This window comes from Triticum dicoccoides, chromosome 6A (assembly GCF_002162155.2).
Source record: "Triticum dicoccoides isolate Atlit2015 ecotype Zavitan chromosome 6A, WEW_v2.0, whole genome shotgun sequence".
Lineage (NCBI taxonomy): Eukaryota > Viridiplantae > Streptophyta > Magnoliopsida > Poales > Poaceae > Triticum > Triticum dicoccoides.
In genome coordinates this window covers 496,758,907-496,774,616 of record NC_041390.1, presented here as the reverse complement: position 1 = coordinate 496,774,616, position 15,710 = coordinate 496,758,907, and the positions used below count along the sequence as shown (strand labels likewise).

At 47.9% G+C, this 15,710-nt stretch overlaps 1 protein-coding gene and 1 pseudogene across 4 annotated transcripts; one reads left to right on the top strand and one right to left on the bottom strand.

Annotated features, from left to right (window-relative positions):
- Nucleotides 1-2,928: 2,928 nt before the first annotated feature.
- LOC119317456 (protein REVEILLE 7-like) lies at nt 2,929-12,127 on the top strand. Of its 4 annotated transcripts, none has more exons than XM_037591913.1 (8): nt 2,929-3,573; nt 3,673-3,771; nt 3,860-3,971; nt 4,063-4,124; nt 4,232-4,606; nt 5,122-5,785; nt 6,483-6,682; nt 11,678-12,127. In XM_037591913.1, exons 1-8 carry the CDS (start codon nt 3,559-3,561, stop codon nt 11,681-11,683), a joined length of 1,533 nt encoding a protein of 510 aa, XP_037447810.1. In that variant the 5' UTR covers nt 2,929-3,558; the 3' UTR covers nt 11,684-12,127. The 4 variants fall into 4 exon arrangements, with proteins under 4 accessions (XP_037447810.1, XP_037447811.1, XP_037447812.1 ...); XM_037591914.1 differs by having other exon boundaries at nt 11,681-12,126; XM_037591915.1 differs by lacking the exon at nt 11,678-12,127 and having other exon boundaries at nt 6,415-6,593.
- LOC119317455 lies at nt 7,039-12,994 on the bottom strand (annotated as a pseudogene).
- Nucleotides 12,995-15,710: the final 2,716 nt, after the last annotated feature.

Genomic DNA, 15,710 nt, shown 5'->3' with positions numbered 1-15,710 from the left:
CCTCGTATGATGTTAATTGATAATGCAAATGCTACTAACCCGTGTTGTGAGTATGTGCATCTTGTTGAGGAGAACGCTAAGCTAAAGGTGCAACTTGAGAAAGGTCTTGCGTCTTGCATACAAGGCGAGAAGAACCTCAACGATCTCTTGACCAACCAAAAGGGAGTTGTGGCCAAGGAAGGGATTGGGTACGTGCCCAAGTCCAAGAATAAGAAGAAGAATGACAAGGCCAAATGACCTCCTCCTCTCATGCAAACCTTTGTGAAGGAGGGTGAGGGTGCTACTAAGGAGAAGGAGAAAAACTCCATGAGGGGTATTGGTGCCAAGAAGGGAAACGCTCCCCTTCCCAACAAAGCCGGGGACTTTAACCCTTCTTACGTGTTGTGCCGCGCTAGTGATGGGCATGTTTATGCCAAATTTGTTGGTTCTCCTTATGAGTACATTTAATGGTCTATTTGAGTTCCTAAGACCCTTGTTACTAACATCAAAGGACCCATTACAAAATGAGTACCTAAAACCAAGCATTGATCCCTTATAGGTGTTTGCTTCCGGTGGGGGATCATGGTTGCTCGATAGTGGAGCTACTAATCATATGACCGGAAGCAAGGACTTGGTGGTGAATGTGCAAAAGATTCCATCCATGCCCGCCAATGTTGAGTAGGGTGATGCCTCGTCTTCTAAGGTATTGGGACTTGGCAAAGTTGTCATTTCTCATGATCTTACGATCGAGAAGGTCATGCTTGTTGAGTCCCTTGCATACAATTTACTTTCCGTTCGTCAACTAGCACTCATGGGCTTTGCCATTTTCTTTGATATTGATTCCGTGGCCCTCTTGTGGAGCAAGACTCTTAAAGTAGCCTTTGTTGGGCATGTCGAGAACGGTCTCTATGTGATTAACTTTTCAGAGCGACCCACTAAGATCGCGACATGCCTAATGGCTAAAGTTGACGTGGGATGGCTTTGGCATCGCCGTTTAGCCCACGTCAATATGAGATCTTTGCAAAGTCTTCTCAAGGGGAACCATGTCCGTGGACTAACAAATGTTAGTTTTGTCAAAGATCGTGTTTGCAGTGCTTGCATCGAAGGAAAGCTACATGAGAAGGCTCACCCTCCCACGACTATCATCTATTCGAAGAGGCACTTGGAGCTCCTTCACATGGATCTCTTTGGACCTCCATCCTTTGATAGTCTTGGGGGTAGAAAGTATTGCTTGGTGATTGTAGATGACTATTCAAGATACACTTGGGTATATTTCTTCAAGAGGAAGAGTGAGACCCAACAAACCGTCATCGACTTTGCAAATGAAGCTCAACGACAACATAATACAAAGATCTTGACAATAAGAAGCGACAACGGCTCCGAATTCAAGAACTACACCTTGGATGAGTTTTTGAGTGATGAGGGAATCAAGCATCAACAAAATGGTGTATCTTTGTTGGTTTGCCTAAAAAAGCAAAAATTGCCCTATAACGGACGCCTGCGACGCCAAATAGGGTTTACCCAAAAGTCCTCCCGCCGGCGCTAGTCACGGGTTAGCGAAACCAGCCAAGCCACTTCAATTTTTTTTGAGTGGTGACACTAAAAAAAATTGAGTGGTGATTTAGCACATGTGGGCATTATGACAATGAGTTAGAGCATCTACAATTGGACTCACCTGATATGAGCCTCCAGTGTCAGTAGAACCATATGGACGTGTTCGCTGACAGTGCCCACTGACCCCTCAAATATCCGAGTCCAAAGTCTTCCTCCTTATACGCAAATCCTCAAATCCATACAATCGACTCCCTCCATCTAAGAATAAGTGTATGTATAGAAATTTTATAGGACAGATTATGCAATTGTACTATGGTAGAAAAAATGATGAAGCCAAGTTTAAGCCGCAATGTGTACTTGTGTTAAACTTATGTTAGCCAGGCGGTCAGCCCCACGCATAAAAAAAGTTAGCGCTACACTGCACCGCACCCAAGGTTTCTCGTCGTGCATACGCAACGACGCAACGACGAGATTTAGTGTTAGATTCTTCATATCGATTCAAGGATTGAATGGCGACGATTGTGGCTCCCGAACGCTGGTCCTTAAGGACATGTGTACGAAGACTTTTCAGTTGTCATCAATAAGGTTAGGCCGGCTCCAGCATGGGAGCAACGACTCGTTCTGTTGGTGACAATGGTCGTTCGGGTGTCCATGGTCCTCGATATAAATTTTTATTATATCTGATTGCTTTGCACTTTCTGTGAATTTTTATAATAGATATGATATTCTCGAAAAACAAAAGCACTACACTGCAGCGCACCCAACAACATCTGATGACATGGACCGAGCCAGGACCCGCGTCGAAGCACGACGCATTTCTTTACCCTATCCGGCCACGTCGCCCGTCCCCTCTCCCACCTTCTTCCTCCGCTCCCGTCGAGAGCCGAGCCGGGTCCCGCACACTCCCCGTCCCCGTCCCCGTCCCTGTGCGGATGGATCACGATTCACGGCCTCACGCCACAGGAGGAGGCCACTGGCGGCTCGCTGGAAACACATGGCCAGGACACTTCGGGCGATTTTTGTAGCGCCGACCCAAGAGCTTGTGGCCAGGAGCCGCCCATTTGCAGGCGAGCGCGACGCCTATCCGACCCACTTGCCGCTTCCAGAGCCGCGCCGCGTGTCGGGCCCCCGCGGCCCGGCGCCGGCGGGGCCCGGCTGACGTGCCATAAAGCGCACGGAAAGATCACCCCGGCCCTCCCTTTTCGTTATCCTCTCGCGATTTTTCTACCCCGCCCACCCGCACAGTCACGGGCGCATGTGCCCCAACAAATCTCGTGGCTGGGATATTTCCGCGGTTTTTTCTTGGAATTTTCCTCTGGAGCACAGGGAGGCCGTCGACGGTCTAAAAACGGCAGCGCTGGTTTTTTCCCCCCTCCTCTTGTGGCGGTAGGAGAGAAGTGAGCGTGTCCGTGGCCTGCTTCAGCATGTGGCGAATGATCGGACGGGATTGAGCAGCCCTATGGTTAAGGCGGCCCTGTGATTTCCTCCGGTGCATGCCGACGCCGCGCCTCGCGAGCGAGCGGGCGAGCACGCGTTGCATGCAGGCAAGCGGAGAGGAGAGCACGCGTGCGTGCGAGGCCAGGTTGTACGGTGGCGCTGATGCTGCCCGCCCGCCCGCCGTGGCAAACGGCACATGACAGCGAGTGAGGCGGAGGAGGAGCCACAGCCACAAGAACGAGCGGCTCAAACCGCAGGGTTTATATTTTTGTTTTTTTTTCTCCGGGAGGGCGCCGGGAAAATGGAAAAATCCCGTCCGACGTGGCGCGCCCCTCCATGCTCTTTTTCTCCCGTCCCCTCACTCGCCAGCGCGCTGGGCCCTACGTACATACGTACCCCTCTCTTTTATGCGACTCCTCTCTCCCTCCCCTCCTGACTCGTCTCGTCTCTTCGCCTCTCTTCTCTCCCTCCTGCCCGTGCCTCCCTCCTCGCGCTTCATCGACAACGAGCACCTCGTCTTGGTCTTGGCCTTGGCTTTTGGTGTGGCGACGTTGGGTACTGTGATTATCTTGTTCTCGCTGGCAGGAGATGGCCTGTACGCAGGTAATTCATCCACACTTCTTCCGGGTGCGATCGAGTTAAAATGGTGCAGATTATGGATGCTTATGCTTCTTCTCCTCCGTGGTCCGTGCTTGCTTGCAGGAGAACGCCATGGCAACCGACGAAAGCACCGGGGATCATCGCGGGAGTCGTCCGAGTTCCCACGACATGGATTTATCAGGGGATGACCACGTGCCAAAGGTACCGCAGTTTCCTGCGCAAAACCCGCGTGTCTGTGTCTGTGTCTGCAACCGCCCCCCTGAATCGAATGAATTTGTGGCCCGAGCAGGCGCGCAAGCCGTACACCATCACGAAGCAGCGGGAGAAGTGGACCGAGGAAGAGCACAAACGCTTCCTGGAGGCCCTGCAGCTGCACGGCCGCGCCTGGCGCCGCATACAAGGTAACGATCGCGCGCCCGTGGTAGTACAAGGCAACCGATTTCGCACGCTCGGTTCGCCGCGCTCACCCTTTCTCCGTGCGCGCTCTCGCAGAGCACATAGGCACCAAGACGGCGGTGCAAATCCGGAGCCACGCGCAGAAGTTCTTCTCTAAGGTCGGGCCGCCTCCCCTCACCATCTAACCAACTCGCTCATCCCTCGGCCATGATTTGTTTATCAGCCACGGGTTTTCCTGACGCCGGATTCGCCTCGCGCTATGCAGGTCACCAGAGAGTCGTCCGGGAGCAGCAGCGGCTCGGGCGCCGCGGCCGCGACGGCGACGGCGGCGATCCAGATCCCCCCGCCGCGGCCCAAGAGGAAGCCGACGCACCCGTACCCGCGCAAAGCGGACGACGGGGCGGCGGCCGGCGGGAAGCACGGCCCGGGGCTCACGCATCTGGAGAGGCCTCCCGTGCGGATGGGCGAGCAGGAGGAAGGGTCGCCGACGTCGGTGCTCACCGCGTCGCGGGTCGAGGCCTCGGGTGGCCGCTTCTCCAATAACTCCAGCGGCAGCAGGTCGCCGGTTCCGTCGGCCGCCGGCTCCCTCTACGGCTCGTCGGTGGACAGAGGGGACGGCTGCCTCTCGCCAAATACTAAGGTACCGTGTTTATTTACGAAGCATTTTATATGGCAAAAACATGAGCCATCCAATATCCAATTGCAATATAAAACAAGTATGTAATTGCTAATGCGCTCTCGCCTGGAATTCCTTAAATTTCAGTCAATCATCTTAGACTTCAGTTTGCCTTGAGATTAAAATGATTGGCCATACTCTCTATAGATCTAAAGGTGGTGGAAATTAACCGAATCTAAGAAAATTGCAGTTGCATGGATGCTCTCATTAAAAAAATACGGATCAGATTAGTTATGAAGAAAGAGTCCAATTTCAAGCTGAGTTTGGCTTCACTCAGGTCCTCATACAGCAATACAAGGATGAGTGGTTTAATAAGAGAATAAAGGCTACACACCAGAGACCTAAACAAGTAATACTGACATCACTTTGCGAAGAAAGCAAACTTTAGATATTCTCCCAGTGAAATTTGCCTAACACGATCTGCTTTAACACGTCCGGTACCTTTCAATTCTAACGCATTTCTGAAATGCCAATTTCAGGCTTCAGAGTTCACTGCAAATGGTGATGTCAAAGAGGGGTCATGTACAGGATCAGCGACATCGGTCCTTAAGCTATTCGGCAAGAAAGTCGTGGTGAATGATTCATTCCAGAAGCCGAATACCAGCACGGGCAACCCGCAGAATGGTGGGGACGTCGGAACTGAAGCTTCAGACGATACAACCACACAAGGAAGCAGAAACCTACCTTCTGGCGGTGCCACAGAAGGAAGCTCATGGAGTCCATGGCCGAGCAGCATGCAGCAGTTTGTGTATTTTGTTCCTCAACCGGATGGTTTCGCCACACAATCTGCGGTGCCATGGTTCGGCACCCTGCCTGGTGCAATGTTCTACCAGCAAGCCGTGGCTCCAAATCAGCACCAGCACCAGCGCCATCGCTCAGAGACCGCAGACCACAAGTTCATGCAGAGGGAAGGATCCTGGACAGGATCAAACACTGGCCCCGGATCAGCTGCGCATAATTCAGATGCTGCCGACTCCCGAGGGAGAGGAAACAGCAGCGAGAGCGACAAAACGCTTGTGCCGCGGTTAACAAAGTGCGAGAGCTCTGTTTCGGTCAGCCTGCAAAGAGGTTTCATGTCATACAAGAGATGCGCGGCCGAGAGCGAATCGCTGCGGTCGGAGGCACCCAGAGAGGAGACCGACGGTGAGTTGACCAGGCTGTGCTTGTGACAGCCGAAGATTCAACACGCTCTTCACAGTTTAGATGTTTGCTAGTTTTGCTCTAGACTCTTGAGCTGGTCGTGTGATCTGCAGTGGGAAGAAGTGACTACCCATCCTGCTGGTTTTGCCTGTCGGTATGTTGCACTTCTCCGAAGCAGCTTGAAGCCGCATTAGATTGAGCAATTCTGGTTCTTGCTCGTGAATATATATAGTCGGAATCTGTAGTAGTATCCATGTTTTTGTTCTCTACAGAGTGTCTGCAGTTTTCCCCCAAATCGGGAGGCTCAGAGTTCAGTGTTGTTGTCTGTATCAACCTGGGCCTGAGAGAGGGTTGTCGTAGTCTTAACTGCATGTTGTAAGCTAGGCAGGCTTGTATCACTCTGTAGTCTGCATTCTGTAAAACATATGATGGGCAGAAGACGAACAAAAACGTCGAATGCTCTGTATATCTAAAGTATAACATAATATACCTGGAATTGGGTCTGCGCATTCATCTTCTTTCCAGGAAATGTTTTTAGATAAATTCCAGGAAATGTTTTTAGATAAATTGCAAGGTATTTCTACAGCAATCAGCTTGCCAGTTATGACAAACTACTTGTTTTCGTCTTGTAGAACATTATTATTTTTGCCTGGAAACTTGTACTGCCTTATGCGCAATGTTGTTGGGGCGGCACCAACAGGGCTAGCGCGGCGGCAGCAGCGGCTCAGGTGCGGTACGCGACGGAGAGGAGGCGTAGCTGCGCTGCCGAAGCGGGGAGGAGGACAACTGAGGCGGGTCACTGGGAGGCGCCTGGACACCTTCAGTGAGAACCCTTGCCATGCCAAAGTCGCCATTTCTACCTGTGCTAGCAGACGGGGAGCTTCAAAACCAGCCGTTCCGGTACGTCTTTGCTCTCCCACTATGTGACTCAGATCAGGAAGGCAACGCCCATGAATCCACACTACAAACTTACATCCAAGTTCCGAATGATTGGATCACTCAAGAGGAGGCATCACAACCATAATCCAACTCAACTCAGACCTACCCTCTGTACATCATATAGGGGTTAACCATGGGGATCTACTCCTACTTACCTACTCCCTCCGTTCCGAATTACTTGTCGCAGGTATGGATGTATCTAGATGTATTTTAGTTCTAGATACAACCATTTCTGCGACGAGTAATTTGGAACGGAGGGAGTACTTACCTAGTACTCCCTCCATCCCATAATGTAAGACGTTTTTTGATACTAGGTATTGTCATTACTGAACAGTACCATCTTTCAGTGTATTTACTACCCCCTCGGTTTGCAAAACATGGTTTGGATATTTCATTATGGACTACATATGGACTGAAATGAGTGAACAAACACACTAAAACGTGTCTATATACATCCGATTCACAAAAAGGTTAGAACATCTTTATTTGTGAACGGAGGGAGTATTTGGAATCCATTGCCATTTACAATGTCAGTCGGCTGTTACAGCTGGTTACTCTCTCATCTGTTCCGTGCTGCTGTACTTTGCAAACACCTTGCTCTCATTTGCTTCCCACCATTTTTGTGCTTCCTTCTCGCCAAAATGCTTCCGACTGTAGGATTGTTGAAAAAGCATATTATCACACAAGTAAATTATCTAGGGAATGTGTGTGTATCAAAGGCCTTTTTGGAGTTACCTGAACCGGATGCGCTTGACGCCTTTGTTTCCACCGGGGGATGTGACAACGGTCACATACACCCCGCGCTCGACTTGCTCGATCGTGCCATTGGGATCAACAGGAGGAATGGTGGCATCATTTTCCCCGGCATAGGTATTGCTGTTAGTGGGTGCTCTTCTGCCATTTCTATGCGTGACTGAGCCTTTCGCCACAGCTGCGCTTGAAGACTGTATACGTTCCCTGTCCACTTGCTGATGGTGATCCCTGATGCTGCTCAGCTGTTGAAATTTGCCGGTGACAGGGTTTTTGTCTGGTGGGTCTGGTAATTCTGCTTTTACTGGTTGTCCATCGTTGATGCGGCTAGGTATAGTTATGGAGTTGTATTATTGCCCATCAGCTAAATCAATCTTCTTTGATAAAGTATTCCTCTGCACAATTTGCGCCAGACAACTTATTTTATATAAATACTCAGTTTCTGAATAGGTAGGGAATTGACATAGGTCAAAGTTATACCTGATTGGTTAAAACCTTTATAATTTCTTTTGCAGCTTTGCAATTTGCTGCTTCATTCAGGATAATCAGCCAGGTTTCCTCGACTTTTCGTTTGTACATTTGAACCTTCAGGCTCCTACGCCGGCATTGTTCTGCTAGGGTGGTCACCTGCTTAGATGAGAACAACATAATTATTAAGATCAATGCTTTACATTTTTAAATAAAAATAAGTCAATAGTTAGTGAAAATATAATGTAAGACGTTTTTTGACACTACACTAGTGTCAAAAAACGTCCTATATTATGGGACGGAGGGAGTGTCATTTAAAAGGAGGACAAAAAAAAAATCTGACATTGCAAACAATGTTATACTCTATGAATTACCTGTGCTTGAAGCTGTTTTACTTCTCCTAGTAATATATTCTCTGTCGAATCTAATTCTGCTTTCAAATTAGTAGCTGCTTCTGGCATAGAGCCGGTATCTTTTGGGGGTACTGGTTCAGGCATTCTCTGTATAAGCGAAACGTCGACTGTCTGTTTATTTGGTATGGAACAGCATGGAATGTTGTTTCGTGCACATTTAAATTGACTGGGGCACTCTACTTGCCCCCATCTCCGTGTTTTCAGTTGAACCGGTGCAGCTAAGTCCTGATTTCTCTGATTGGAACCCTGTGCCGTTGTCATTTTTTCCATGATAGAATTTGCTTCCTTGAATATGCGTGATAACTTCGGTGTATATGGTCTTATTTCTGTTGGAAATGCCTCCTCCTTTTGGATCGCTGATTGTGAACTTAGTGTGCCATGTCCTTCAATCTTCTGCAGTTGAGTGAAACACACATCGCAAACACGGTATCTTTTGCTCCTATCTGGTCCAAGAGCTGCCCTTGAAACCTTGTTACTGCTGCAGGAATTGCAGAACATGGAACCACAGTTGTAGCAGTTGTGCTTCTTCCTTGTGAAGGTAAAAGACAACTGACAACTGCTGCATACAGATTGATCCTTGCCTGAGATAGACCTATGTAAACAAACCGCAATAGTGAAATTGGAACCGCAGGCTATACTGTCTACTTGCTTATCTTCCAAGGACTCCACTAGAGTTGGGGAGCTCCTGTCAGTATAGTCACCTAAACCAAGTTGACCTTCTGTGCCTTTGCCCCAGGTATACACCTTTCCATTCATTGTCAAAACTGCGACATGGGAAGAGCCTGACGATATATCTCTGACAAACTCAGTCTTAAGAGGCCCTTCAACCGAACAAATAGATGTGTCACTCAATCGGCGGTTGCCTAATTGTCCGTGTTCCATGCTTCCAATGGTGAAAACAACACCTGTTATTGTAAGCGCGACTGTCAGTGCCTTAGCACAGGATACCTGAGCAAAATCAGAATCAGTGAGTGGCTTGACACAAGTCGGTACAAGCTTGGATTTTTGGTCAGCATGACCCAGCTTTCCTTTATCTGCATCACCCCAAGTGAACAGCTTCCCACTAGGAGCATTGCTCTTGACAGTACCTAATATTTCCACAATGGCAGCTGTGTGCCATGGCCCACATGCCACAGCCTTGGTTCTTAACCCTTTCAGAGACTCTACTTCTTTGGGCCGAGCCACGCTCATCGTGTTGCCATGTCCAAGAACACCAAATGTTCCATCGCCATATGTGAACAGTTGACCAGAGGAGGATATGATAGCCGTGTGCCATTGGCCACATGCGATCTTCAGAACCGATACGCCATCCAAAGGATCAAACAGTTTGTGTGGGAACCATTGGCTTCTTTGACACTGATCATCCCACAGACCCAAGCTGTGAGTCCCTTCACCCCACTCATAAAGTTCTCCTGAAATTGCAAGTGCACAGGTGTGCTTTGCCCCAAATGCAATAGCCTTCATAGGGATAGAGGTAAGAGATTCGATAATCGTAGGTTCGGAGACACTGACACTCATTTTGTGTCCCAATATCCCACCACTCTCCTTTCCCCAAGAGAAGACCTCCCCTTGCTTAGTAACTATTGCTGCATGTTTCTCCCCACAGGCGACGTTCTGCACGTCCAGAATCTGGGTTGGCTTCAATAACCTTGGAAGTGAAACATTATCTTTTGGTGCATCTCCATTCTCCAACACACTGCCTGGAATTTCTCCCCAGGCAAAGATGTCCTTCAGAGAATCTATTCCACATGCCATGTGGGATCCTTCAGAAGCTTTCAGTTTAGGCATTTGGGTAATTCCCTCCTGAATTTTTGCAGCCACTGGAATATCCATGAAACTGTTTTTAACTCTGTTTACCATTTCAGGAGTAATTCTTTCCAAGTAGAAATCTACATCTGACCACGTTCTCTCCCTTGGAGAGACGAATGCTTCTGGGCAATCCAGACTGCTCTTCGATACTTTGTTCTGTATCAACCTAGGACTGCCATACAGTGAGTGTACCTTCATAAATAAATTAGTTAGATACTTCCATAAGTTATCAGTTGAATTTAACAATTTGAAATTACTAGTGGCTAAGAAATGGCAATTTACAGTCTTTCATAAGTTATCAGTGATATCACCTTATTTAGTACTGCATCTGTAAAGTAATATAAGACTTTTTAGATTACTAGTGATCTAAAAAGTCCTATATTACTTTACAGAGGGAGTAGTTATGAAAAATATGCAGCTCCACAAAGTGTATCATTACCCACTTGACATTACATTAGTTTGGGTGTTACCTAATAATTGTATTATTATTTATATATTTGGAAAGGATAATTTATCAAAATGGCCAGAATTGTAACACTGCTCAACATGTTGGTTATTAATTTCGCAATTTCCTGAGCCGAGCAGTGGGTTGTCCCTGATTTTAACAGAAAACCAAAAGTTTTACTTAGCGTAATCTAGGAAAGGTCACAGGTCATGGTGAACTCATACTTGAACAAAGTAATCATGTTCTCACATCACATAGAAATCATGACATGCATAGGTTCCAAATCTAACCTGGCTGAACTTTCTTGTGTCATGCACTGAAAATAGCCTATTCCTTTGCTGAATATAGCTAGGAGGGCTATTTGCGCAACTGTTTATCCGACGGCTGCTTGTTGAATCAACCAAAAGAAGAGGACTATATAGAGCAGATACCAAGGCTGTTAGGCCTAGATGCCAGCAGTCAGCTTGGTCCTTGTCTTTGCAGATCTGGAAGACATGATTGTAAATAGATGTTAGAAAAGGCGGTGATACGAGGAGCAAAGAGATTCTAAACTCAAGAATTCCAGGCCTAGTAGGAAATACCAAGTCCAGTGAGCATTCACCATTCTTGTATATGACTGACAAGGAGTGATGTTCCTTTTCTGGCCAATGCAAACGCAAAAGGTTTGTCTGCAAATACAGACATTCTAAGAATATGTATGTCTTCTTATACTTAAATCAATAAAAAGTGTTTAGGGAAGAAAACCAGATACCGTTTTCTGTCCGAGAACCACACTTGACACAGAACTCAAGCTCAGACTTTTTTCCCTCTCTTTGGAGTACCATATTAGCAGTTTTTCGTCCTGCAAACCGAAAACAAAGTTATGCTGGGCTATTGTGACAGGCCTTTTATTTTTTCTATACCTGAACTGTTTACAGTTACAGGTTTCAGTACAATTATAAAATGCATTCTTGGTATGAAAACAGAGAATGCATGACCAATTCTGAAAGCTACATTTGGAGTTATCTATTCATAGCGCGGTTGTAAATATATTATGTACTGTAAGATATTTACATGTGGTTTGTTTGTCAGCAGTAACAAGGCGTGAAGGAGCATGATAAGAAGGCGGGGACCATATGGACTGATGGAGACAGGTGGGTAAATCAGAAGAAGTTACTAAATGGTGTTGATCATTGCTGAGGTGGGATGATATGGTGAAGAACTTGAAGTCGAAAGCAACTTCTTGACTGTCGGTAATTTACCTTGGTATATATGAGTTTCACGTGGGCTTATTTCCGTATCGGTTTGATACTTGACTTTCAATTATTAATAAAAAATATTGCGAGAAATTTCTGTTTGTAGAAAAAGTTCAAAAGTAAATAAACTTGTTCTCTAGCGCATTGTGTAAAAATGTTTTGCACCGTTGAGTTTTACATGATTGACCAAATTTCCCATACGTCCAGCCATCAGAAATCTGTAGCACCGCACCTCAGTGTTACTACTCACTACTACAAATCTATATTATTTTCATTTTGAGGGAATTATACAGGTTTCTAGTGGTGATTGTATGAAGGTAGTGAAAGAACGTGTAATTTTCTGATCTTGTAGTATAGTATTCTGTAGTGCCAAAGAGGCTACTCACACATGATAGCCTGAACGGGCAGAACCTGGGCTTCCCTCTCTTCCCGCACTTGAGTAGATGGGCGCCTTTCTTGACAGCAACAATGGCCTGAAGAAAAGAAGTGAGAAATTAAACCATGTAAGCGGAAACTCATGGCATGTGTCTTCTGCAGCGTTGCTACTTCTTGTAGGTACAAGTGAACACAAAAAGATCCAGGCAAGAAAACTGTGAAATGAACAACCCAAGCTGTTTCGAGCTTTGAAATATGATGAGACTGAAACGGATCACTGTGTTCTTTCTTCCAAGAAAATGCAGATGGCTGTGGTGAAAATGCTCGCCAAAAACAGCAGCAAGAAAAAGAAGAAGAACAGATCCGTCTATGCCAACAGGGACGCGGTGAATTACGAGTGGCCAAAGAAGAATCACTTGAGAAGGTCTGGGGCTTGCAGATAATCAGAAGAGGATGCAAGATGAACAACACTTGTTGCTTGCTGCAACGTACGCACCTGCTCGGCTCCTCTGGTTCCGGAGCTCCTCCCCTCGAGCTCCCCCGCCATTGCCGCGGGATAAAGATCGGGGAAAAGAAACCTTGGCACTGGCAGCACCCTGGGGCTAGGCTCGGGCCTCCTTTGGTCAACAGCGGGAGAAAGCGAAAGATGGCGGTGGAGCGACAGAAAGCAAGCGAGAAAGAAGAGGGGGCAGAGCTTGGGGACGGAGGGAGGGAGGGAGGAAGCGAAGGAAGAAGGCGGGCTGAGGCGCCGTGAGCGGAGGCAGCTCCGGGACCCGGAAAAAGGAAACAGTGGCGATTGTTAACCGCGTGTGTTTAAAGATGACGGACGGGGAAGAGACCCGAGCCTGCCTGCCTGCCTGCCTGCCTGGTGTGCTTTGCTTCGCTTTGCTCGACACACGCAGACACGGTTGCAGAGGTAAAAATCTTATTCATTCGTTTCTCTCTGTTGGTTGCAGCACGCCCTGCTACCTACTTATTGCTACAATGTCAAATCTGTTTGCTTGTAGTTTAGTAGCACTCCATTTACCATGCGGCCGTATGGGCAGCAGGGCAGGGCTGGCCTTTAGCTTTCTCCATCTGTTGGCGTGCGAGGAGAGAGGGAGACTCTGAGAGGAAGAGGCTGTTTGTTTCTGTAGTACTACATGCCTACATCTGTTGCTGTTTTCTCCTTCTGCGCGAGGCACATCTGTGGCTGTAGCCCGCGGTAGCCTGCTTCGTAATCTTGGATCCGTTTCCTGTCAAATCTCAGGATCTGTCACGATTGCCTACTACAAGGCCCGAAAAGCCCGGTCCGTGCCGGCATCCGACGGCGCACCACCGCCATGGATTAGCGCAGAATCTGGCGCCTGATTTTCGTTTTTCTGATCACCCTCTTCAGCATCCCCGCAAACGCGAAGGCATCGTCAGCCCTGTGTTGGATTATTTTTTTAAAACGAAGGTAAAAGTTCTGCCTCATCTCATTAAATAAGGACAAGAACAATGTATTTTGTAAAATGTTTCAGGACAACAAAGGTCCGAAAAGGGAACCACTCTCCGGTAAAATGTTACCCAGGAACGTAGCCCCGGCCACTACCAAAGTTTTAGCCTCTTCCCTAATCTTCGCCGCCACACTGGTGGGCAGCGATGCCTTGTTGTGAAAGACACGAGCATTTCTTTCGTTCCAGATCTCCCAGCATATGAGCACTTGTAATGAGTTTACCGCCTTTCTCGAGTATCCCGGTTGTCCCTCGCCCGATTTCTACCATTGTTTCACTGTGTGCAAGTCGTGCCAAGAAGATGTCGTTGATTGCCACCCCAACCAATCATAGATCAAGTCTCAAACCCTTACAGTGAAGCGACATTTGAATATCAACGCAGTTTCTGGAACCCTCTTGCATAGCTAACAAAGGCCACAGTTTGGCCACCCTCTACGAAGCCCTGTGTAGGATGATCGTGCGTGTCCCCGCACATGTGGAGAGGACCACGCAGCGTAGGCAGGCGCTGCCCCCGTCCGAGTCAGCGCACAGCGGCTACGCGGCTGGTTTCTATCTCTCTCTCGTCCGCAGATGGGTGATGTCGCCTTGGACGCTTCGCTGCCCGTGCGTGAGAACGGCGTTGCTGCAACGAGCGAACAGCAGCAGCGAGTACTGCCTACTCTGGCGCCGTGCGTGTATGTATCCCTAATAACTGAGTACGTATGTGTGACAGGATAGCTCTACGTGGTTACTGTGCGTACGCTACCGGAGTAGTGGTGCCTTTATGCACGACATTCCTCTTCATTGAGCATTTATGATTTTGCAGTGCGCACTGTGCAGTGATGTTGCTGCTGGCGCTTCTTGCCCGTGTGCATCTCCAGGATTTTCTACGGTGGACTTTTTACACGTAAGTTCAAACACCTGAAAATTCCAAATAAAAATTGAGTTGGAAATTCCAAAAGTATAGTGCTTCCTTTGGTTTACAGGAATTTTGCAAGACTTATGTAGGAATTTTTTCTTTCTAGAATCGCTTGGTTAGTATGAATGAATTTATATTCCTATGTAGAATTGGGTTTGCCGGAGCATGGACGGGCTGATTCATCCCCCGCCTTTGTTGTGGTGCACCACTGCACTTTGTTTGGTGGGCCTACACAAGCTAAGTTGTGGTCTTCGTCGCTATCACCTAGTGCCACTCCACCGGCACCAGGTGTTCCACCTACTGTGTCAACCTCACCTTCAACTTCTATCGAACCCGTTGTTGCTCCTACTTCACCTACGGTCCGTTCAGAGGCACCGATGGCTCTGTCTGAAGGGATGTCCACTCCCTTTCAATGTAGTAGCCGTTACCTCGTCTTCGTTGACGACTATTCTTTGACCGACGAGCACACTATGGATAAGGCAATGCGCCGCCAAGCTGAGCGCAATTTGGACACATCCGTTACATTATGGCCTGAACGAAAACTTTTTATGTCACGATTATGACACTTCTATGATGATTACTGTGACAAAAACACGTATCATCATAGATGTGGTGGATTCCTACTTCCATGAAAAAAAATCATGACATAAATTGGGCTTTTCATCCTGGGCGGCCGGAGACGCATGTGCATTTACATTCTTTGGGCGTCCATGATGGAAAAAAATGTGGTAGAAGCGAGGGCAAGGAAAATTTCAGGGAGTTCCCGGTTACGGTGGGTGGTCGGGGCCGAGTGATGCACTGTGGTTTGCGCATTTCTCTCGTACGTGCGTGTGTGCGAGGCATTGGCTAACTGAACCCGAGTGAGGCATTCGCTTACTGAACCTGAACGATTGCACTAGCTACGTTACTGAACCCGAGCGATCGATCCCTTGGCTGTTAACTGAACCCGAGTGATTCCTTCATGGTTGCTGCTAACTGAACCCAAGCGATCGATCGTGCTCCTACTTACTGCAGCCGACCGAGCCCCATGCGGGACGTAGCCAACTGGTGTTGGGTTGCCTCTCGATGAACAGTGGCCATCGCTACCGCGCGCACGATACGTAGAACGAGTCGAGGAGTGG

What these genes read in the sequence shown, in the direction of transcription:
- LOC119317456 (XM_037591913.1), top strand. An exon ending in GGGATGACCACGTGCCAAAG is followed by an intron (nt 3,772 to 3,859) that starts GTACCGCAGTTT and finishes TGGCCCGAGCAG; the next exon opens with GCGCGCAAGCCGTACACCAT. An exon ending in CGCCTGGCGCCGCATACAAG is followed by an intron (nt 3,972 to 4,062) that starts GTAACGATCGCG and finishes GCGCTCTCGCAG; the next exon opens with AGCACATAGGCACCAAGACG.